Source organism: Thunnus thynnus, chromosome 10 (assembly GCF_963924715.1).
Source record: "Thunnus thynnus chromosome 10, fThuThy2.1, whole genome shotgun sequence".
Taxonomy (NCBI): Eukaryota; Metazoa; Chordata; class Actinopteri; order Scombriformes; family Scombridae; genus Thunnus; species Thunnus thynnus.
The window spans coordinates 8,802,025-8,817,917 of record NC_089526.1 but is presented as its reverse complement, the minus strand read 5'-3'; the positions used below and the strand labels follow the sequence as shown (position 1 = coordinate 8,817,917).

Here is a 15,893-nt window from a genome sequence, read left to right as displayed (position 1 = left end):
AGAACATTGGATCACCTGTGTTGTGTGTAAAATACCATATAAATAAAGTTGAGTTGAGTATATCCAGGGTTAACATGGTCGTTTTATAATAGCTGAGTCATCTAATATCACTGTTACACACCAACATTTCACAGTACTGCGATTAGCACACAAAAATTCACATATTTCTGAAAATGCCTTTGAAACAACTTGATCTCTATCATACTCTCTCTATATAAAAAAAACAATAAAACAAGGTAAAATGACCAAACATTCAATCGATGCTGTAGCGGTTTAATAGAGAAGCAAGAATAGAGATACAAGATAAGTACAACATTTCAGATATTCCAAAGTTATTCTTCTCCAACAAATCTGATAAAGCAGAAAAATAAACAAATCTGTGATGCAGTTGTGAATTTACCCTTTAAAATACTCCAAAGTACCTTATTCTCCATACCAGAGGGCAGTGATTGATTGGTCATCGTTCATGTGTTGCCATGGCACAGACATTTATTAGAATAAATTTCATTAGACACTTGAAGGCTGCTATTTCTTGTAATATTAGGAACCATTTGAGAATATTCCTATAGATCATTTTTAAAAGTGGCCTTGCAGCAAAAACAGGACAATTTTCACTTTATTTACACAAAATGTATAATTGAAAAAATATTCATGCTAATGGGACTTAATGTCTTTTGTTTTAGTTTTAACTTTAAATGTTATAAATTCTGTTTAGACAGATGTGTACCTGATCCTAGAACTTCCATTTTAGGAAGATCACAATATTTGATCAATTCAGTTACTGCTACAATTTGGCATGGTTATGGTAAAAAGGCACATTTTACAGGCATAAAACAAAGATGCACTCTTACTATTTAAACACTGGATAAATTAAATTAAGGTGTACTTCATAAGCAAAGAATCCAATATTGTGTAGCAAGAAAAGTAATATTATTAAAATATTAAGATATGGAAACCCTTTTTGACATATCTGTCCCATCATCATGAAGAAAAAAAAAAACAATGGATGCTGCTATTGTAATAATATGACAATACATGGAATATAATAATATGGTAGATATGGCATAGTAATATATCATCATTATGATGACTTTTTCATGGGAGGTGTCTTAAAGAAGGGAAACTGCAGATCTGGACTTGGGTCAATCTGTCTTTTGTTTTGTGTGTAAATGGGTCCTGCATGTGGTTACTGTCTTGTATAGAAATTCATATAAAGAAAATATATTGAAAAGAGGGAATTAGGGGTGGCATGCTGGTGGAAGACGGTGCCAGCTGGGCCCTTTTTGTGTGGAGTTTGTTCTGTGTGCAATTGTATGTACTGTATAGGTGTAAATCTGAGTGTGAATGGTTTTCTGTCTGTATGTGTCAGTCTGTCAGCTCTGTGACAGACCATACCTGAGCTTTGATAGGCTCCAGCCCCCTGTGACCCTGAAAAAAGATAAGCGAGTATAGATAATAATGGAAATAAATGATAGCCTTTTTCTTGTCTTTCTAAAATCATTGCTCATGCTTTGCACAAGCATTCAGTACCCTCTGTGGGTGTATTGTTTTCAAGTGAGCCATTTCTTTATGCACCTCCTGAACACTTCGGAGCTGGAGTACCAGTCAGAGTGCTCCACGCCAGGTAGAACACAAGTCGACACACCTCCACGAGCGTTCAGCGTCTTCAGTCCAAACGTATCCTCCTTGTAAAACTTTCAAAGGGAGAGAAGAGAGAGATGTAGTTGGATGGAGGGTCTTGACAGAATAAAGTAAAACTAAAGATCAGTTTTCAGCTAATACAATTTACCAAAGGAGTAGGTTGGACAGAGTTGTAAAGAAACATGTACATTATGCTAGTTTCCAACTTACCTGCTCGTCCATCATTTGCACAACATGTTCTCTGCTGTCATAGAATCCAAACAGGCTGTGTAGGAAAGAGGAAATAGTCAGGAACAGGATCGAAACCTCTGCTGCTATTTGACCACAAAGACGTCACTTGACACTCTTTCTGAATGCTCAGTTTTAGAATTGATTGTATTGATACCTCACTTCACTGTCTTACACCTGAGTATCTATCTAAGCTGATTCAAGAAACGTCCTGGTCTGTATTTCTCGTTTTCTGTCTTTAAACTGGCACATATTGGGGTTAGTTTGAGAGGTGAATATGTTTTTAGTTCAACCTTTAAAACTTCAGACAGAAAAACAGTTTCAGGTTTGATCGGCTTTGCAGAAAAACTCTTTCACTCATTACATTTTGGCAGGTTTCTGAAATGTGTGGACAGTAAGAGACATATGAAGACCAACTTAGAGCACCAAACTCCTCCAAAAATTCTTTCATTTTTACGTTGCATGATTTAGTTGTGACACAGTTTTATAATTTTATATCTTATTCCTACATTAATCATATTCCATCCTACTGGTTTTATGCAATTTGACCTCAAAAAAAGCAACAATGTTGAACAATGTTTATTTTTCCCTAATTCTTCTCTTCATAGGACCAGCTGTGATATTATTGTTAAAAGAAAACCATATAAAATATGTGGAACATAAGATAAGAAGGCTGTAATATGATTAATTTGGCTCACAGTATTTAACACAGACACAGTCAAATAAAAGAGACTCAGCAGTATTCAATGATTGTAAAACTTTGATGAGATTTAAACCTGGACTGCCACGGTGTGATGACGCCATCATCTGGTCCTCCAATCAGCACAAGTTTCTTGATGCGCAGGAAGTTTTTTCTCCATGCTGAGGAAGTGAAATTGAGAAATGCATGTTTTTTTTTATTCTGTTACAATATGTCCACAAGTATAGTACTTATAGTATAGTACAGTTCATAATGCCCATGACAGGAACTTATTCCATTACCTTTCATGTCCTTGTGAGGTTTGTCACCATCGAGCTGTGGCAGAAAGATGTTCTTCTGGAAGTAGCGGGACCTGTGGTGAGGATCTGTAGAGAAAAGATAAATATATATCTGTTGCAGTGTCTTTTCAAGGGGCAGTGTAATGTCATGTGCAGGCTATCCTCAGTTAAAGGTAAATGTTTTCAGCTTTTGAACACAGTGAATACCCCCTTCCCTTATTCTCACCGTTCCAGAAGTTGCAGATAGACAGTTTCTGTCCCAATCTGGTGTAGCAAATGTGAAACACTATCTTCCTTAACATGCGAGGAAATACCTGCTTCAGGTAGCCTGTGACTGTGGAGTGAGACGGTTAGAAAAAGAGTTTTTACAGTTATATTCTGCATGTTATTATCAATCACAAATCAATACAATTTGTTTATATTTTTAAAGTTCTGGTGACTCAGCTGAGAGTCCTTAATTCAACATCCCTATGGAGGACATTTTGGTCAGGGGTAACTGGGATTTCGTCATATTTTTGACATGAAATGAAGTTCACTGACTTCCATATTGCCCAGCCTGTGGTGATGCCAGCGAGATGAAAGTGTGCACGTTGTGGTACGGAGTCCTGGAGAGAAGTGCACGACAAATTAGACCACCTGAGAAAAAAAATAAGAGGACATAAGATTCACAAGATCAAGAGAGTTCCAACAAACAAATATATATGATCTGATGCAGTGATCCTTTCTATTGTTTAATCTCTGTGTAGTCCTGTGTTTATGCTAAGGTAGTGGTTCTCAAGGTGGTTTCCGGGGACCCTCAGGGGTCCTTTAGGGGGGTTCCAGTGGGTCCCTAGCAAAAAGGTGAATAATTTATTTTTACTACAATTCCATCCATAAGTAACATTATGACAAATGTATGAGGATTTTGGTCATGGGTTTCACACACTCTCTGTCATAAAACATCTAAAAGCAAAAATCTTATCAGATGGGGGACCCTGGGAAAAAAACTCCTCTCAAATCTGGGTCTGTGGTCTAATTTGTGTCAGTTTAGGGGTCCATGATGTGAAAAAGTTTGAGAACCACTTTGCTAAGGGTAGAGAAGATGCAGTATGGCTTAGTGGTTACTGAATGGGCACCTCCCACTGCATATGTTGCAACAAACACAGCAAGTTATAACAAGACTATTAAGTCTATACAGCCACACAAATTAATGGCTCTGTGAGGCTGCAGGCAAAACAATGCTAGGAGCAAAGTGGTAACGTGCTCACAATGACAATGCTAACATGCTAACGTTAAGCAGGTATGTTTACAGTGTAGTTTGTTGTTAGTATGCTATAATTTGCGAATTAACACTAAAAAAGTAGACTACAGCTGATATTGATTGTAATGTCATTAGTTGTGTTAGTAAAACATCAGGTTACCACCAAAGTTATTACAATTGCTCGTGTGAGGAATATAAATATCTGTAGCAAATTTCACGGCAACACCCAAGACATTTCACTCAAAACCATAAATGTAAACCTCATGGTGGTACTAGAGGAAAACTCCCCATCATTAGGATATTACATCCTCTGGGAACCACAGATGTCTGTGCTAAAATGTGTGCCAATCCATCAAGTCGGTGAGATGTTGAGATATTTCACAAGATAAGTGAAAACTTTGAGGTTAAGTCATGAGATCACTTAAGTCAGTAGGATTCATTCACCGGGAACCATGGATGTCTGTGCAAAATTTAATCCACAGTGGTGAAAAGTAACTACAAGTACTGTGCTCAAGTAAAATTTTGAGGTACTTGTACTTCTACTATACTTCTACTGTTTGAGTGTAGTAAATCTTACTTGAGTATTTCAATTTGATACTACTTTATAGCCTACTAACAGTCCACTACATTTCAGAGGGGAATATTGTACATTCTACTCCATCACATTTATCTGACAGCTTTAGTTACTTTTCAGATGAAGATTTGACACAATGGATAATAAAACAAGCTTTTAAAATACGACACATTGTTAAAGATGAATTAAGATATTAAGTTGGCCAAACATAAGCAGTGGTTTCCGAGCTGAGAGCCCCAAAAGAGAAACTCTAAGAAGAAAGACTTTAAGGTGTTAAGTACCCGGCAATCTTCTTAAAGGTAACTTTCTTTAAAGGCTCGTTCTTGGTTTTTGTTATTAACGAGATGCAATTGTGATTTAATGTTTTTACGTTTTAATCTTTGTAAACTCGCGAGCAGCTCGTGTATTAGCGTTGTGAAGATGTAAGTGAGTTATTATTATGCTATAGCCTATAAAGTTATTTATAAGACACAAAGAGATTTGTACCTTGTTTAGATTTGTTTTGTTTTTTTTTAAAGCTGGCAGAGAATGTGTCACAGTCACCCATTTAGCCGGCAGCCTGCACTTGTGCACACTGAAAAATACGTTGGTGGATTTTGGGAGACAAAACATCACTTTTTGTCCATTGGGACACTGTCCATGGTGTTGAAAGGTGCGCTCGGTAGGTGTGCTAAGAGCTGAAACAATTGTTCTTGATCCTGATAAAAACGCCTATGGTGCATGCATAAGCGCATACATGCGGCACACTCAAGGGTCCCAGTTCGGGGGTTTGAAAATATGGTTACCCTGACGTAAAATTGACTCCAGTTTCCTATTTAATGTCTTTTTTTTTTAAAATTAACAATACTTAGGGTCTATTTCTTGTTTATGGTATCTCATGTTTTTGTGATGCGTAATCCCTATCATTAGGTGTGCTGGCACTGAATGTGCAAAGCAAAATAAAAATAAATAAATAGGGCCTAAATAAATAAAAGTCCTAAAAGGATCACAACAGTAGCTAATGGCCTCCTTTGCAGTGCTGAGGACTTATGAATAAAAATGCCAGTCTCCTGTCCACTCCACCCCTTCTCTCCCTTCTTTCTCCTACTTGATTGTTATCTGAAATAAAATGCACTGAAATATATCCTCTGTGGATCCATTGGTTTTAATGTTTTAGACAGACTTTATTACTAATATTTTTCATTGTATAAAATTTGATATTTATGTTGTTTTTTAAAAAAAGTAGTTAAAATGTCAGAATAAATAATTAGTAACAAATTACGCAGCTGAGTAATATAAACTCAATCAATCAAACCTTATTTATATGGCATCTTTCATACAGGTTAGTGCAATTCGAAATGCTTTACAGATGACTGACAAGTTGATAATAAGAGAGGACAAATGTGAACAGTGCAAACGATTGGGACTAACATAATAGACTAATACTGAGACTAATGCATACATGGAAAAAAGAATAAGAAGGATTAATCATATCATAAAATAAATGATTAAATAAAATAAATAATTATGATAAAATATTCAAATCATAGTGAATTACAGAGCTGATAAGAATCACTCGTTAATCTTTATCCAGTCTTCAGAGTAAAACTTTATTCTTTATGTGTCATCATATGTCAGTTGCTTACGGAAAGCAGAATAAAAATGGAAAGACCAATAAAACACCAATAAAGGCGTTTGTGTAATTTCAGAGTAGTTTATATAGCTGTACTTTTAGCACATAAAATGTCCAAAATATTAGAACATAAATGGGTTTCGCCCATTCGCCAGTTTCGCCACTGGATGGCATTCCAGTTAACAAAACATTTTAAATAACTGCACACCTAAAATTTCTTCAGAAATTTCTTCAGAAATTTTACCTTTTGTCGTTGAATTCGTTGTCCAATGCTATTTTCACAGTTTCACAATGTAGCCTATGCCTTTTTTACAGTAGAAAACTCACAGGTGTAAATAATGAAATGAATGATGACTGAATCCCATTTTTCTGCTTTGGTAATGTTATTAGTAACACCTGTGCTTTTTCTGCAATGACAAGTCAAAATGTCCGCTGTTAAAAATGCCTATTGGAGGAGATAGTATTTGAATGACATAAATATCCTAAAGATATGTTTTTGCCACTTAAGAATTTCCAAATCTGTACACAGCTGTACATCCAACCTGAAGTTAAAAGTTTGACATTCCTGTTTGTAAATGTGTTTTCATAAGAACATAAACTGTGGGCTACCATGTGAAAATGGCACATATCTTGGTATTTTGAAAATGCGGAAGAGGAAGTTACAGAGATATTATCTCTCAACTTTAATGTGTGAACTGTATGTATACTGCGATAGTGTGTGCGTCAGTGTTATTGTATGTGTGGGATAAATATTTACATTCAGTTCATGTGTGCAACTACGTGCATTCAGTCTGTGAATTAACGTTTGGTCACATTTTTATGTTCAGTTCTGTACTGCTGTGAGTTTGCATAAATGAGCGGGAGAGACCTTGTCAAAGTAAAACAAAATAGATGCCATTTGCACTGCACAGTTTCTGCACTGTATATATTGCTAGATGTACTTATTTTGTTAAGTTGACCTTCAACCACTGACGCTGAAACTAGGGGGGCCAAGGGGCCATTGGCCCCCCTCACTTTACCGTCCTTCCACATTATTTTTAAGTCACGAATCACTGTAAATCCTCAAATAAATTGCAACTCTTAGGGTAACAAGTGCTCTCTGTTTGAGTTCATGTCATCAGCAACAGTGAACACAACAGCTGGTAGCGCGGTGCCAAAGCTTTGGGTCCGCCACTGCTTCAGCCCTGAATGGTTTTAGCCGAGCCGCACATATTTCTGCTCCCCAAAAGTGGTGTTTTAATGTAACAGAGTGGAGGGGGAGAAAAATGGTGATGTACATAACAAGGCGCATACAGGCCATGGATGTATTACAGGCTGTAAAGTTGCTGTTTACAGTGAGTGGAGCGGTTTCCAGTGTTTCAGGCTTTTCTCCACATTTCAGCGCACAGCGCCTCAAATTGCATGTCTTTAATTAGCAGAGGGGCGCACACACAGAGCTCTCCACAATCACCAAGCTACTTTCATGCATTTCGCTTCTTTTACTTCTCTAGTTTTTCGCATCTACAACATAATCTACTGAAATGTCCACCAGACTACTCTACAGCTATTATTGTGACTCAGGCAGGTCTTAAACGTGTCAGATTAATTTCTGAATTTTACATTAATGTTGTTCAGGTGTCACTGAATGTTTCCGGGATTTCGCAGAAACATCAGTACTGCTGTTCTGTTTGTTGTCCACAGCTGCTGTGCGTCAGATTCTTTCATTTGACTTTACTAAATACCTGCAGCGTCACACAGCAGCTGAAACTATAAGTATGCCTTTAAATTGGGAGAGTGATGTGCGCATTTACTCAGGTGCAGCGGTAACTTCATTAAAAGGATCGGTCAGGATCTGACGGTAATTAATGTTTTGTGTTCTGCTACACATCTACACCACTGACTGTATATAAAGAGGTCAGCTGTTACACACAGATTCCAGGTTTATACGGTGGAATTGTTTGTAATAAAACAGCCCTTATGGATCGCCCTTGCTGAAAACAGTCCTGTATAAAACAATAAGGTGCTGCGTTGGTGCGGGGGCGTTGTTTTAAGTGTGGTTGAGACAATGAAATATGATTCAGCAGTCCGATTGGAGTAACAGATTATTGCATTTAAAGGTTGATCAAAACGTTATCTGAGTCTGAGAGAGAGTCTCTGACAGACTGACTGACACACCTTTTCTCATTCACCATATCCTCTCTTTTTATGCATGAAGTAACAGTTAACATTTCTCAACTATCTAAACCTTATGGGTCAGGACTTCTCTTGGGTCACTTGATATTCAAATTAATGATAGATGAGCTGCATTTATCTAGTGCTTTTATCCAAAGTAATTATTATCTTAATTTAGAGCATTGTTTTGTAGAACTTCTTCCAACTTGCACCATGTGCAAAAGCTCCTATCTGCAAAATGATCCAGGAAAAGTGGGGAAAACCTCCTATCTGCACTTTGCGAGGCACTAATACCTAGTCGGTATACACATAATATATTATGTATTGGGTATCCTTAACAAATAGCATTCTGCAAGAAAACAACAAGTTTTTTTTAGTTTTCTCAAAAAAGTGCATTTTTCAGATAGGAGGTTTTGCTCTTTGGCCATCGATATAAGAGTTAATATCTTACACTGTACTGTAACTTTTACTCTCCTGTTTTATCTGTCTTACTCTATTTTAGCTTCTTTTTATTCCAAATTTAACACTTTTTAATTGTATTTAAATGTCTCTTGAATCCTTTGCCTTGTGTTGCTTTTATATTCTGTATTGATGCCTTTTATACTCTTTGTAAAGCACTTTGAATTGCCTTGTTGTTGAAATGTGCTATACAAGTAAACTTGCCTTGCCTTTTGTAGTTGAATATGTTGTCTGATACTATTTTCACAGTTTCACAATGTATGTAACTTATTTCACAATTCAAAATTTCAAAATTTGTATAGAGATGTACATTCAACCTGGAAGTTGAAAGTTTGACAGGCCTGTTTGTAAATGTATTTTCATAAGAACATAAGCTGTGGGCACCTATCATGTTAAAAATGTGGAAGTGGAAGTTGAAGGCGTGTTGTGCAAAGATATTGGATGCTGTGAGTGTGTGTGTGTGTGTGTGTGTGTGTGTGTGTGTGTGTGTGTGTGTGTGTGTGTTAGTATTATTGTATGTCTGGGTTAAATATTTGCATTCAGTTCATTTGCCTCTTGTTCACCCATTCACTGACACACCGATAACAGCAAGCTACCATACAAAGCACTGGTCTAACCAGCAACTGGGGTTCAGTGTGATGGATCGAACCACCAACCCCACAATTAGAGGACAAGTCGCTCTACTTGCTGAGCTGCAGTGGCAAATTTACATGTGTTTGATATATTTTTACTTAAAAATTAATGCAACAAGTATGAAACACATTATTTTTATTGAATTCATTTTGGGCTATGATAGAAAAGTATTCCACACTTGAACTCTTAGTTTTTAGAGTGACTTTTTGACACTGAGGGAACACATACAGTACTGTGCAAAAGTTTTAGCACGACAACAACCCAAAAACTACTGTCAGAGTTATAAAGAACTATGTTCAGCAAAAAGAGGAACAAGCAGTCCTGCAACAGATGATATGGCCCCCACAGAGTCTTGAGAATTGATGAGAATTGTTGACTCTAAATCAACAATTCCAGTATCCAATTGACCTGATCTGACCTACATGTCTTTGGAAATACTAGCTTACCCCAGTTGTTTTTGATATATTAGTTAATTTGCAGTAAATTGATAAAACACATCCTTATTTAGCAAAAGCACTGTGTTGATGTTGTACTTAAGTAGTGCAAATTTTGTTCATTATTAGTTTTAATAGGAATTCAGCACTGTATGCTGGTCCTGGAGACTGTGACTTTGTTACATGCCTTTAAGTGTGTGTGTGTGTGTATGTGTGTGTGTGTGTGTGTGTGTGTGTGTGTGTGTGTGTGTGTGTGTGTGTGTGTGTGTGTGAGAGAGAGAGAGAGAGAGATTGAGTGAGAAAAGACCTTGTGAATAGCACAGAAGATGGATGCCATTAGGAGCCTTTCGCATGATGGGATCAATGGCTTTCCTGAAGTCTTGGACCTGCCTCCACAATGGCCTCAGACTGTTTTCGTTGTTATACAGGCTAATCACTTTCACCTTAGTGCCTGGATGCGCCTGGGAATAAAATAAACATTAAAAAAGGAGCTGTGATTCAAAAGAAGGGACAGAGTAACAGAGGCATAGTAATAACTGATTAAATGAGCAAATTTAATCAGTTAGATTTCTATGGATCGTGTTCATGGATCGCTTGCTATCTCTCTCTCTCAGCCCAACCAGTCAAGGCAGATGACCGCCTACATAGAGTCCAGTTCTGTTCAAGCTTTTTTCTTGTTAAAGGGGAGTTTTTCCTTGCCACTGTCGCCAAGTCCTTGTTCATGGGGGAATGTTGGGTCTCTGTAAATTAAAGAGTACAGTCTAGACCTGCTCTATATGAAAAATGTCATGAGATAATTTCTGTTGCGATTTGGCTTTAGCTTTATGAATAAATTTGACTTGACAAATTATCAGCCTGATAATTGATAATGTTATCAGCCAACTCAATCATGTGGGCTTATATGATTCTCCCAAAATAATATCTAAAGGGTTTCTTTCTAAAATAAAATCTAACAAGTCTGCAAAAGAAAAAATGACAAAAGTACAAAAAGTACAGAAGTATTACCAGCTAAATTGACATAAAGTATTAAAAATGAAGTACTTGTTTTACAGAAAATTGGCCCATGTGACGGATATATTTCATCATCTGGATAAAAAATAAAAACCTCAAAAAGTTTGATTATTTTTTCAGATCTTTAACAGTTTTCTTTTGTATTTTATAAGCTTATCATATATCATTTAATCTAAATTTGCAATCCAAAAAAGTAACTGCATCTGTCAAATAAAGGTGTTGGAGTAAAAATTGCAACATTTCCCTCTGAATTGTAGTGGAGTTCAGATGTCCTACCTTGGTTATATACTGAACCAGCTTTTTGAATGGTTCAGGTCCCTGAAAAAGACCATGCACGATGACAACAGGTCTGTATGCGTCAATGCAAACCCCTGTCAACAGCAGCAGCAGCAGGGTTGGTGATCCTCGGATGACCTGCGGGCTCTTCATCTTTAAAGGTGAGACCTCTGGCCGAGCAGATGAAGGATCGAGATCGAGTTTGAGACTTTGCTCTTAGGTTCAGGTCTTAAATAGTGTTGATGAGTAGTTATCGATCTCTTGCAACATGCCTGCCCACTTCCTTCCTCATCACTGCTGTTCTTGCTACTGTAGTAGTGTGCAGTTTTTTTTTTTTCATTTACAGAGATCAGTGAAGGCCACTGAAATGAAGGGTTCACAATTTTCAAGTCTGTTTTAAAACAATACTCAGGTGTCCAAATGAACATTGAAATAGGTTTTTCTTGCCATAATCGTTCCTGCTGTTCGTACTAACCACTGGAAGATCCCTTCATAACGCAATAAGTGATGGCCAAAATCCACAAGCCTCCATCTGTGCAAAAATGTATTTAAAAGTTTATCTGAAGCTAATATGAAGCTTCAGCCATCCAGATAAGTCAAATCAAGAAGATATCTTTCGCCATTACGGTCTTTTTAGTGCCAAAGTCTGTCTTTTGGTTAATATACTTCCATTGCAGCTCAACAGGGAAATACTGTCTAAGGAAACACAAGGAGGGAATTTGATGCTAAAAAGACAGTAAATGTGGCAAATATCCATGTGATATGACTCAGATATAAGTGTCTGATAAACCTTTAAATGCATTTTTGCACAAAATGACTGTGTTGACACACTGTGGATTTTGGCCCCCATCACTTACATTGAAAGCACATTTGAAGGGGATCTTTTAAAAGCCAGTAGTATGAACAGGAGGAATGATTACAGTGAGGAAAACCTCTATCGATATGCTTCCAATAGTCGATTGGTAATGTACTCATGTGTTAGTGCTTTTATTTACCTCATAATGTTTCTGTGCAATGTCTCTGAAATATCTGTCAGAGGAAACAAGGCCGACCCAATGCTTGTTGTTGTTCTCCAGGGATGGTTTGCACCAACTCTTCTTTACTAAGCCTGGTCCTAAATGCTAACACAGTCTTTGTTAAGACCAGTCTTTAGAATGGACTTTATGTTGGTTGCACCAACCAAACTTAAGCCTAGTCTTAACTACACCCGATCTTAGCAATGCGCATCCATGAGAATACCCATGCGACTATGGCTATTGCCTAGTAGTATGCATTGTTAGGACACATTGTTAACAATCTCCTGTTGTGTTGCTAATTTGTTGCTAATCATTTCTAATTTGCAGCAACGTTATGGAGGATCAAAGAAAAAGAAAAGGCAATTTCACGAACACTGAGATAAGAAAATTAATAAAGCTGTACAGTCAGCACAAGAAAACACTGACTGCAGTCCAGCAAAATAACAAATAAGAAGAAGCAGTTGACTTGGAGAGAAATAATGGAGGCCATAAATGATTGCTTAGACTCGGGCAGCCTAGTTCAGAAAATGATGCATGGAAAAAGTGGAAAGACCTTCTGAGCAAGGCAAAGATTTTGACTTTACGCCTGCTCTTAACTGGGCTTAAGATTTACACCTGGTCTTAGCAAGAAGAAGGCTTAAACCTAGATGGTTTAACTGCCGTAACTATTAAGTCGGACTTAGAACACCAAGTTACGACCGACTTAGCTTAAAACCAGATGTGTGGCTGTTGGTGCAACCAGTTTAGATGACCAGATGGGGGCAGTAAGTGCAGCCTCTGACGCAACTCTGCTCTTCTTTGGTGATTTTTACAGATGTGTTTCTGCTTTTGACTTAACATGCATTAAGTGAAGTTATGGGTTTTTCATGAATGAAATCACAAATAGTTTAATATGGTCATGGTGGGATGCTCGTAACTACTGCGCGTTCTCCCTGGGAGATTATAAACAGTCAAAGCAAGCATCTTATTTGTAGCTGGGGTTAGCTGAGTTAACTAACTCGCAGCCTGTGAGTTCCACCATAACAACAACGTTGTTCCAGCATTTTCAAAAGCGGTAAATGGAGATAAATGGGGTTTTTTACCTCAAAGAAGGTTTAGTAACACTCTGGATACATTTTCTTCGCAAGCTTTCGGTCTAATGTAAGACTCACACTGTAACTATGTATGTATGTAAAGAGATATTGGACTTTTTTATTACCATTGTACTATTTTTTGAAGTTTTGGGCACTTTTGATGGCATGTGCCACAATGTGTTGACACACCAGCAATACTGGATTACCTGGAAGTTCTGCAATAAAGCTGTTTTTTTTTGTTTGTTTGGGTTTTTTGCCAAGTACTTTAATTACTAACCACAGAAATGGCTACTAAGAAATTAGCTGAGGAAATGGAAGAAGTTAAAAAGTCTCTGAATTTCATGTCAGAGGAATTAAGTAAGGTGGCAAAACAACAGATGGGCCTACTGGATTTAATTGATGAAGTGTGTCAACTGAAGGCTGTGATTAAAGAAAAAAATAAGAAAATTGAAGAGCTTGAAAGAGGAGTTGAAGATTTGGAACAGTATACAAGGATGGATGACCTTGTGATATCTGGAATTGAGACAACCCACCGCACCTATGCACTGATCACAGCAGGTGACAAGGAGGGTGAGGATGCACCAAGAGGTGAATTGCACTTGCTTGAGCAGCAAGTCATTAAGTTCTTCAACAGCAAAGACATTCCTATAGACAGTAAAAGTATAGCTGCTTGTCACACCATACCCCAAAAACAAAACAACAGGCCAAACGTCATCATTCAATTTGTGAGTAGAAAAAACAAAATTGAGGTGTTTAAGCTTGCAAGAAAACTGAAGGGCACAGGGGTATATGTAAACGAGCATCTCACAAAGAGAAATATTGAAATTGTAAGACAAGCCAGAATTCTGAGAAAGGGGAAGCAAATTCAGGACACTTAGACAAGGAACTGTAAGGTAATGATAACACTGAATGGTACACCAGAACAAGCTAAAGTAATAGCCATCAGAGACATAAAAGATCTTGATCAATATACATGAAAATGAAAAATATTATGGTGGAGAGGTGGAATAGTGGGGAAATGTCATACTGTTATTTTAGTTGTATTGTGAAATATGAGGTGAAATGTTTGTGAGAGAAAAACCGGATATAAGAAAATGTGTGAATATACAGATTTTAAGTCTTTTGACTTTCCGGATCACAAACTTTATGATTTAGAAAATGACAATGATCCAGAGATCAACTTCTATCAGAACATTAACATGAATTGTGAATATTACTCTGAAGACCAGTTCAATTCCAACATGAAAATGGAGGGGTTTTCAGTGATTCACTTTAATAGTTGGAGTCTATACAGTAACTTCTCCAAAACTAAAGACTACCTTCAACAGTTTCAGCAAAGGTTTAGTGTAATAGCAATTTCAGAGACCTGGCTTAGTGATAATAAAGATCTGCAAGATGGATTAGAGGGCCATGAAATGTTTTGGCAAAACACGTTCAACAAAAGGGGGGGGAGTGTTGCCCCGTTTGTGATGTCTGCTCTTAAATGTAAAGTTATTGGTGATATGACAACAGTTGTTGACAACTTGATGGAATGTGTAACCATTGAAATTGAGGTTAAAAGATCAAAAACATATTAATTAGTTGCATTTATAGAACACCGGGATCAAGCATTGATCAATTTAATAGGAAGATTTCTGATTTGTATGAAAAACATAATGATAAGGTGATTTTGGTTTGTGGTGACTTTAACATTGATTTGCTAAAATGTAATGATCATACCAAAACTACTGAATTTGTTAATGTAATGTTTAGCTTGAGTTTCTATCCATGAATTGTAAAACCTAGCAGAATAACAAAGGATAGTGCAACACTGATTGACAATATTTTTATAAATGCAATTGAAGGGAAGATAAAAAGTGGACTACTAGTGACTGATGTAAGTGACCATTTGCCTGTTCTTACAATGTTAGATATCAACAATAAGTTAAAATTAAGAACAAATAGGCAGACTAACAATTTGGTTAGAATAAAATCACCAGAGGCAATTATGGCTCTTAAAGCAGAACTTTTAAATCATGATTAGCATGAAGTTTATGTAGAGGATACTAATGAATCATATTATGCATTTTTAGATACATTCTTGAAACTTTATGAACGACATTGTCCATTGAAAAAGTATAGACAAAATCCTAAAAAGAGGGGAAAACCATGGTGAACAAAGTGTTTGGAAAAAGCTTGTAAAAAGAAAAATAGGCTCTATAGGGAATTTATCAAGCATCGAACAAAGGAAAAGGAGGACAAGTACAAAAAGTATAAAAACAGACTGACATCTATCATGAGATTGCAACAAAAAGACTATTATGATCAATTGTCGCAAAGACATAAAAATAATATTAAGGCTACCTGGAAAGTGCTTAATGACAAAATTGTAGTAAAAATGATTTTCCAACATATTTTGTAAAAAATGACAATTCAATTATTGAAAATATAGCGTAAATTGTTAATGAGTTGAATGATTTTTTGTTAATGTGGGCCCAAATTTGGCAAATGAAATTAACCTTCCTACAGATGAAGACAATAACCTTGATTTTGCATTTGACAACAACAATACAATGTTCCTTGGTGGA

General features: G+C 36.8%; 1 protein-coding gene across 1 annotated transcript; it reads right to left on the bottom strand.

Moving 5' to 3' along the window:
* Nucleotides 1-257: 257 nt before the first annotated feature.
* Nucleotides 258-11,463, bottom strand: LOC137190996 (lysosomal thioesterase PPT2-A-like). Its single transcript, XM_067600766.1, has 8 exons — nucleotides 11,238-11,463; nucleotides 10,258-10,411; nucleotides 3,388-3,483; nucleotides 3,074-3,181; nucleotides 2,851-2,934; nucleotides 2,646-2,730; nucleotides 1,852-1,906; nucleotides 258-1,694 (listed from the first exon to the last, which is right to left on the bottom strand). Exons 1-8 carry the CDS (start codon nucleotides 11,388-11,390, stop codon nucleotides 1,551-1,553), a joined length of 879 nt encoding a protein of 292 aa, XP_067456867.1. The 5' UTR covers nucleotides 11,391-11,463; the 3' UTR covers nucleotides 258-1,550.
* Between the last annotated feature and the right edge of the window lie 4,430 nt (nucleotides 11,464-15,893).

Excerpts from the sequence above, each read along its gene's own strand:
- LOC137190996 (XM_067600766.1), bottom strand. The coding sequence starts at position 11,390 with ATGAAGAGCCCGCAGGTCATCCGAGGATCACCAACCCTGCTGCTGCTG. Across the intron at positions 3,484-10,257 it reads TCTTCTGTGCTATTCACAAG|GTGGTCTAATTTGTCGTGCA; the intron begins GTCTTTTCTCAC and ends TTTTTTTCTCAG. Across the intron at positions 1,907-2,645 it reads ATCACACCGTGGCAGTCCAG|CCTGTTTGGATTCTATGACA; the intron begins GTTTAAATCTCA and ends TTTCCTACACAG.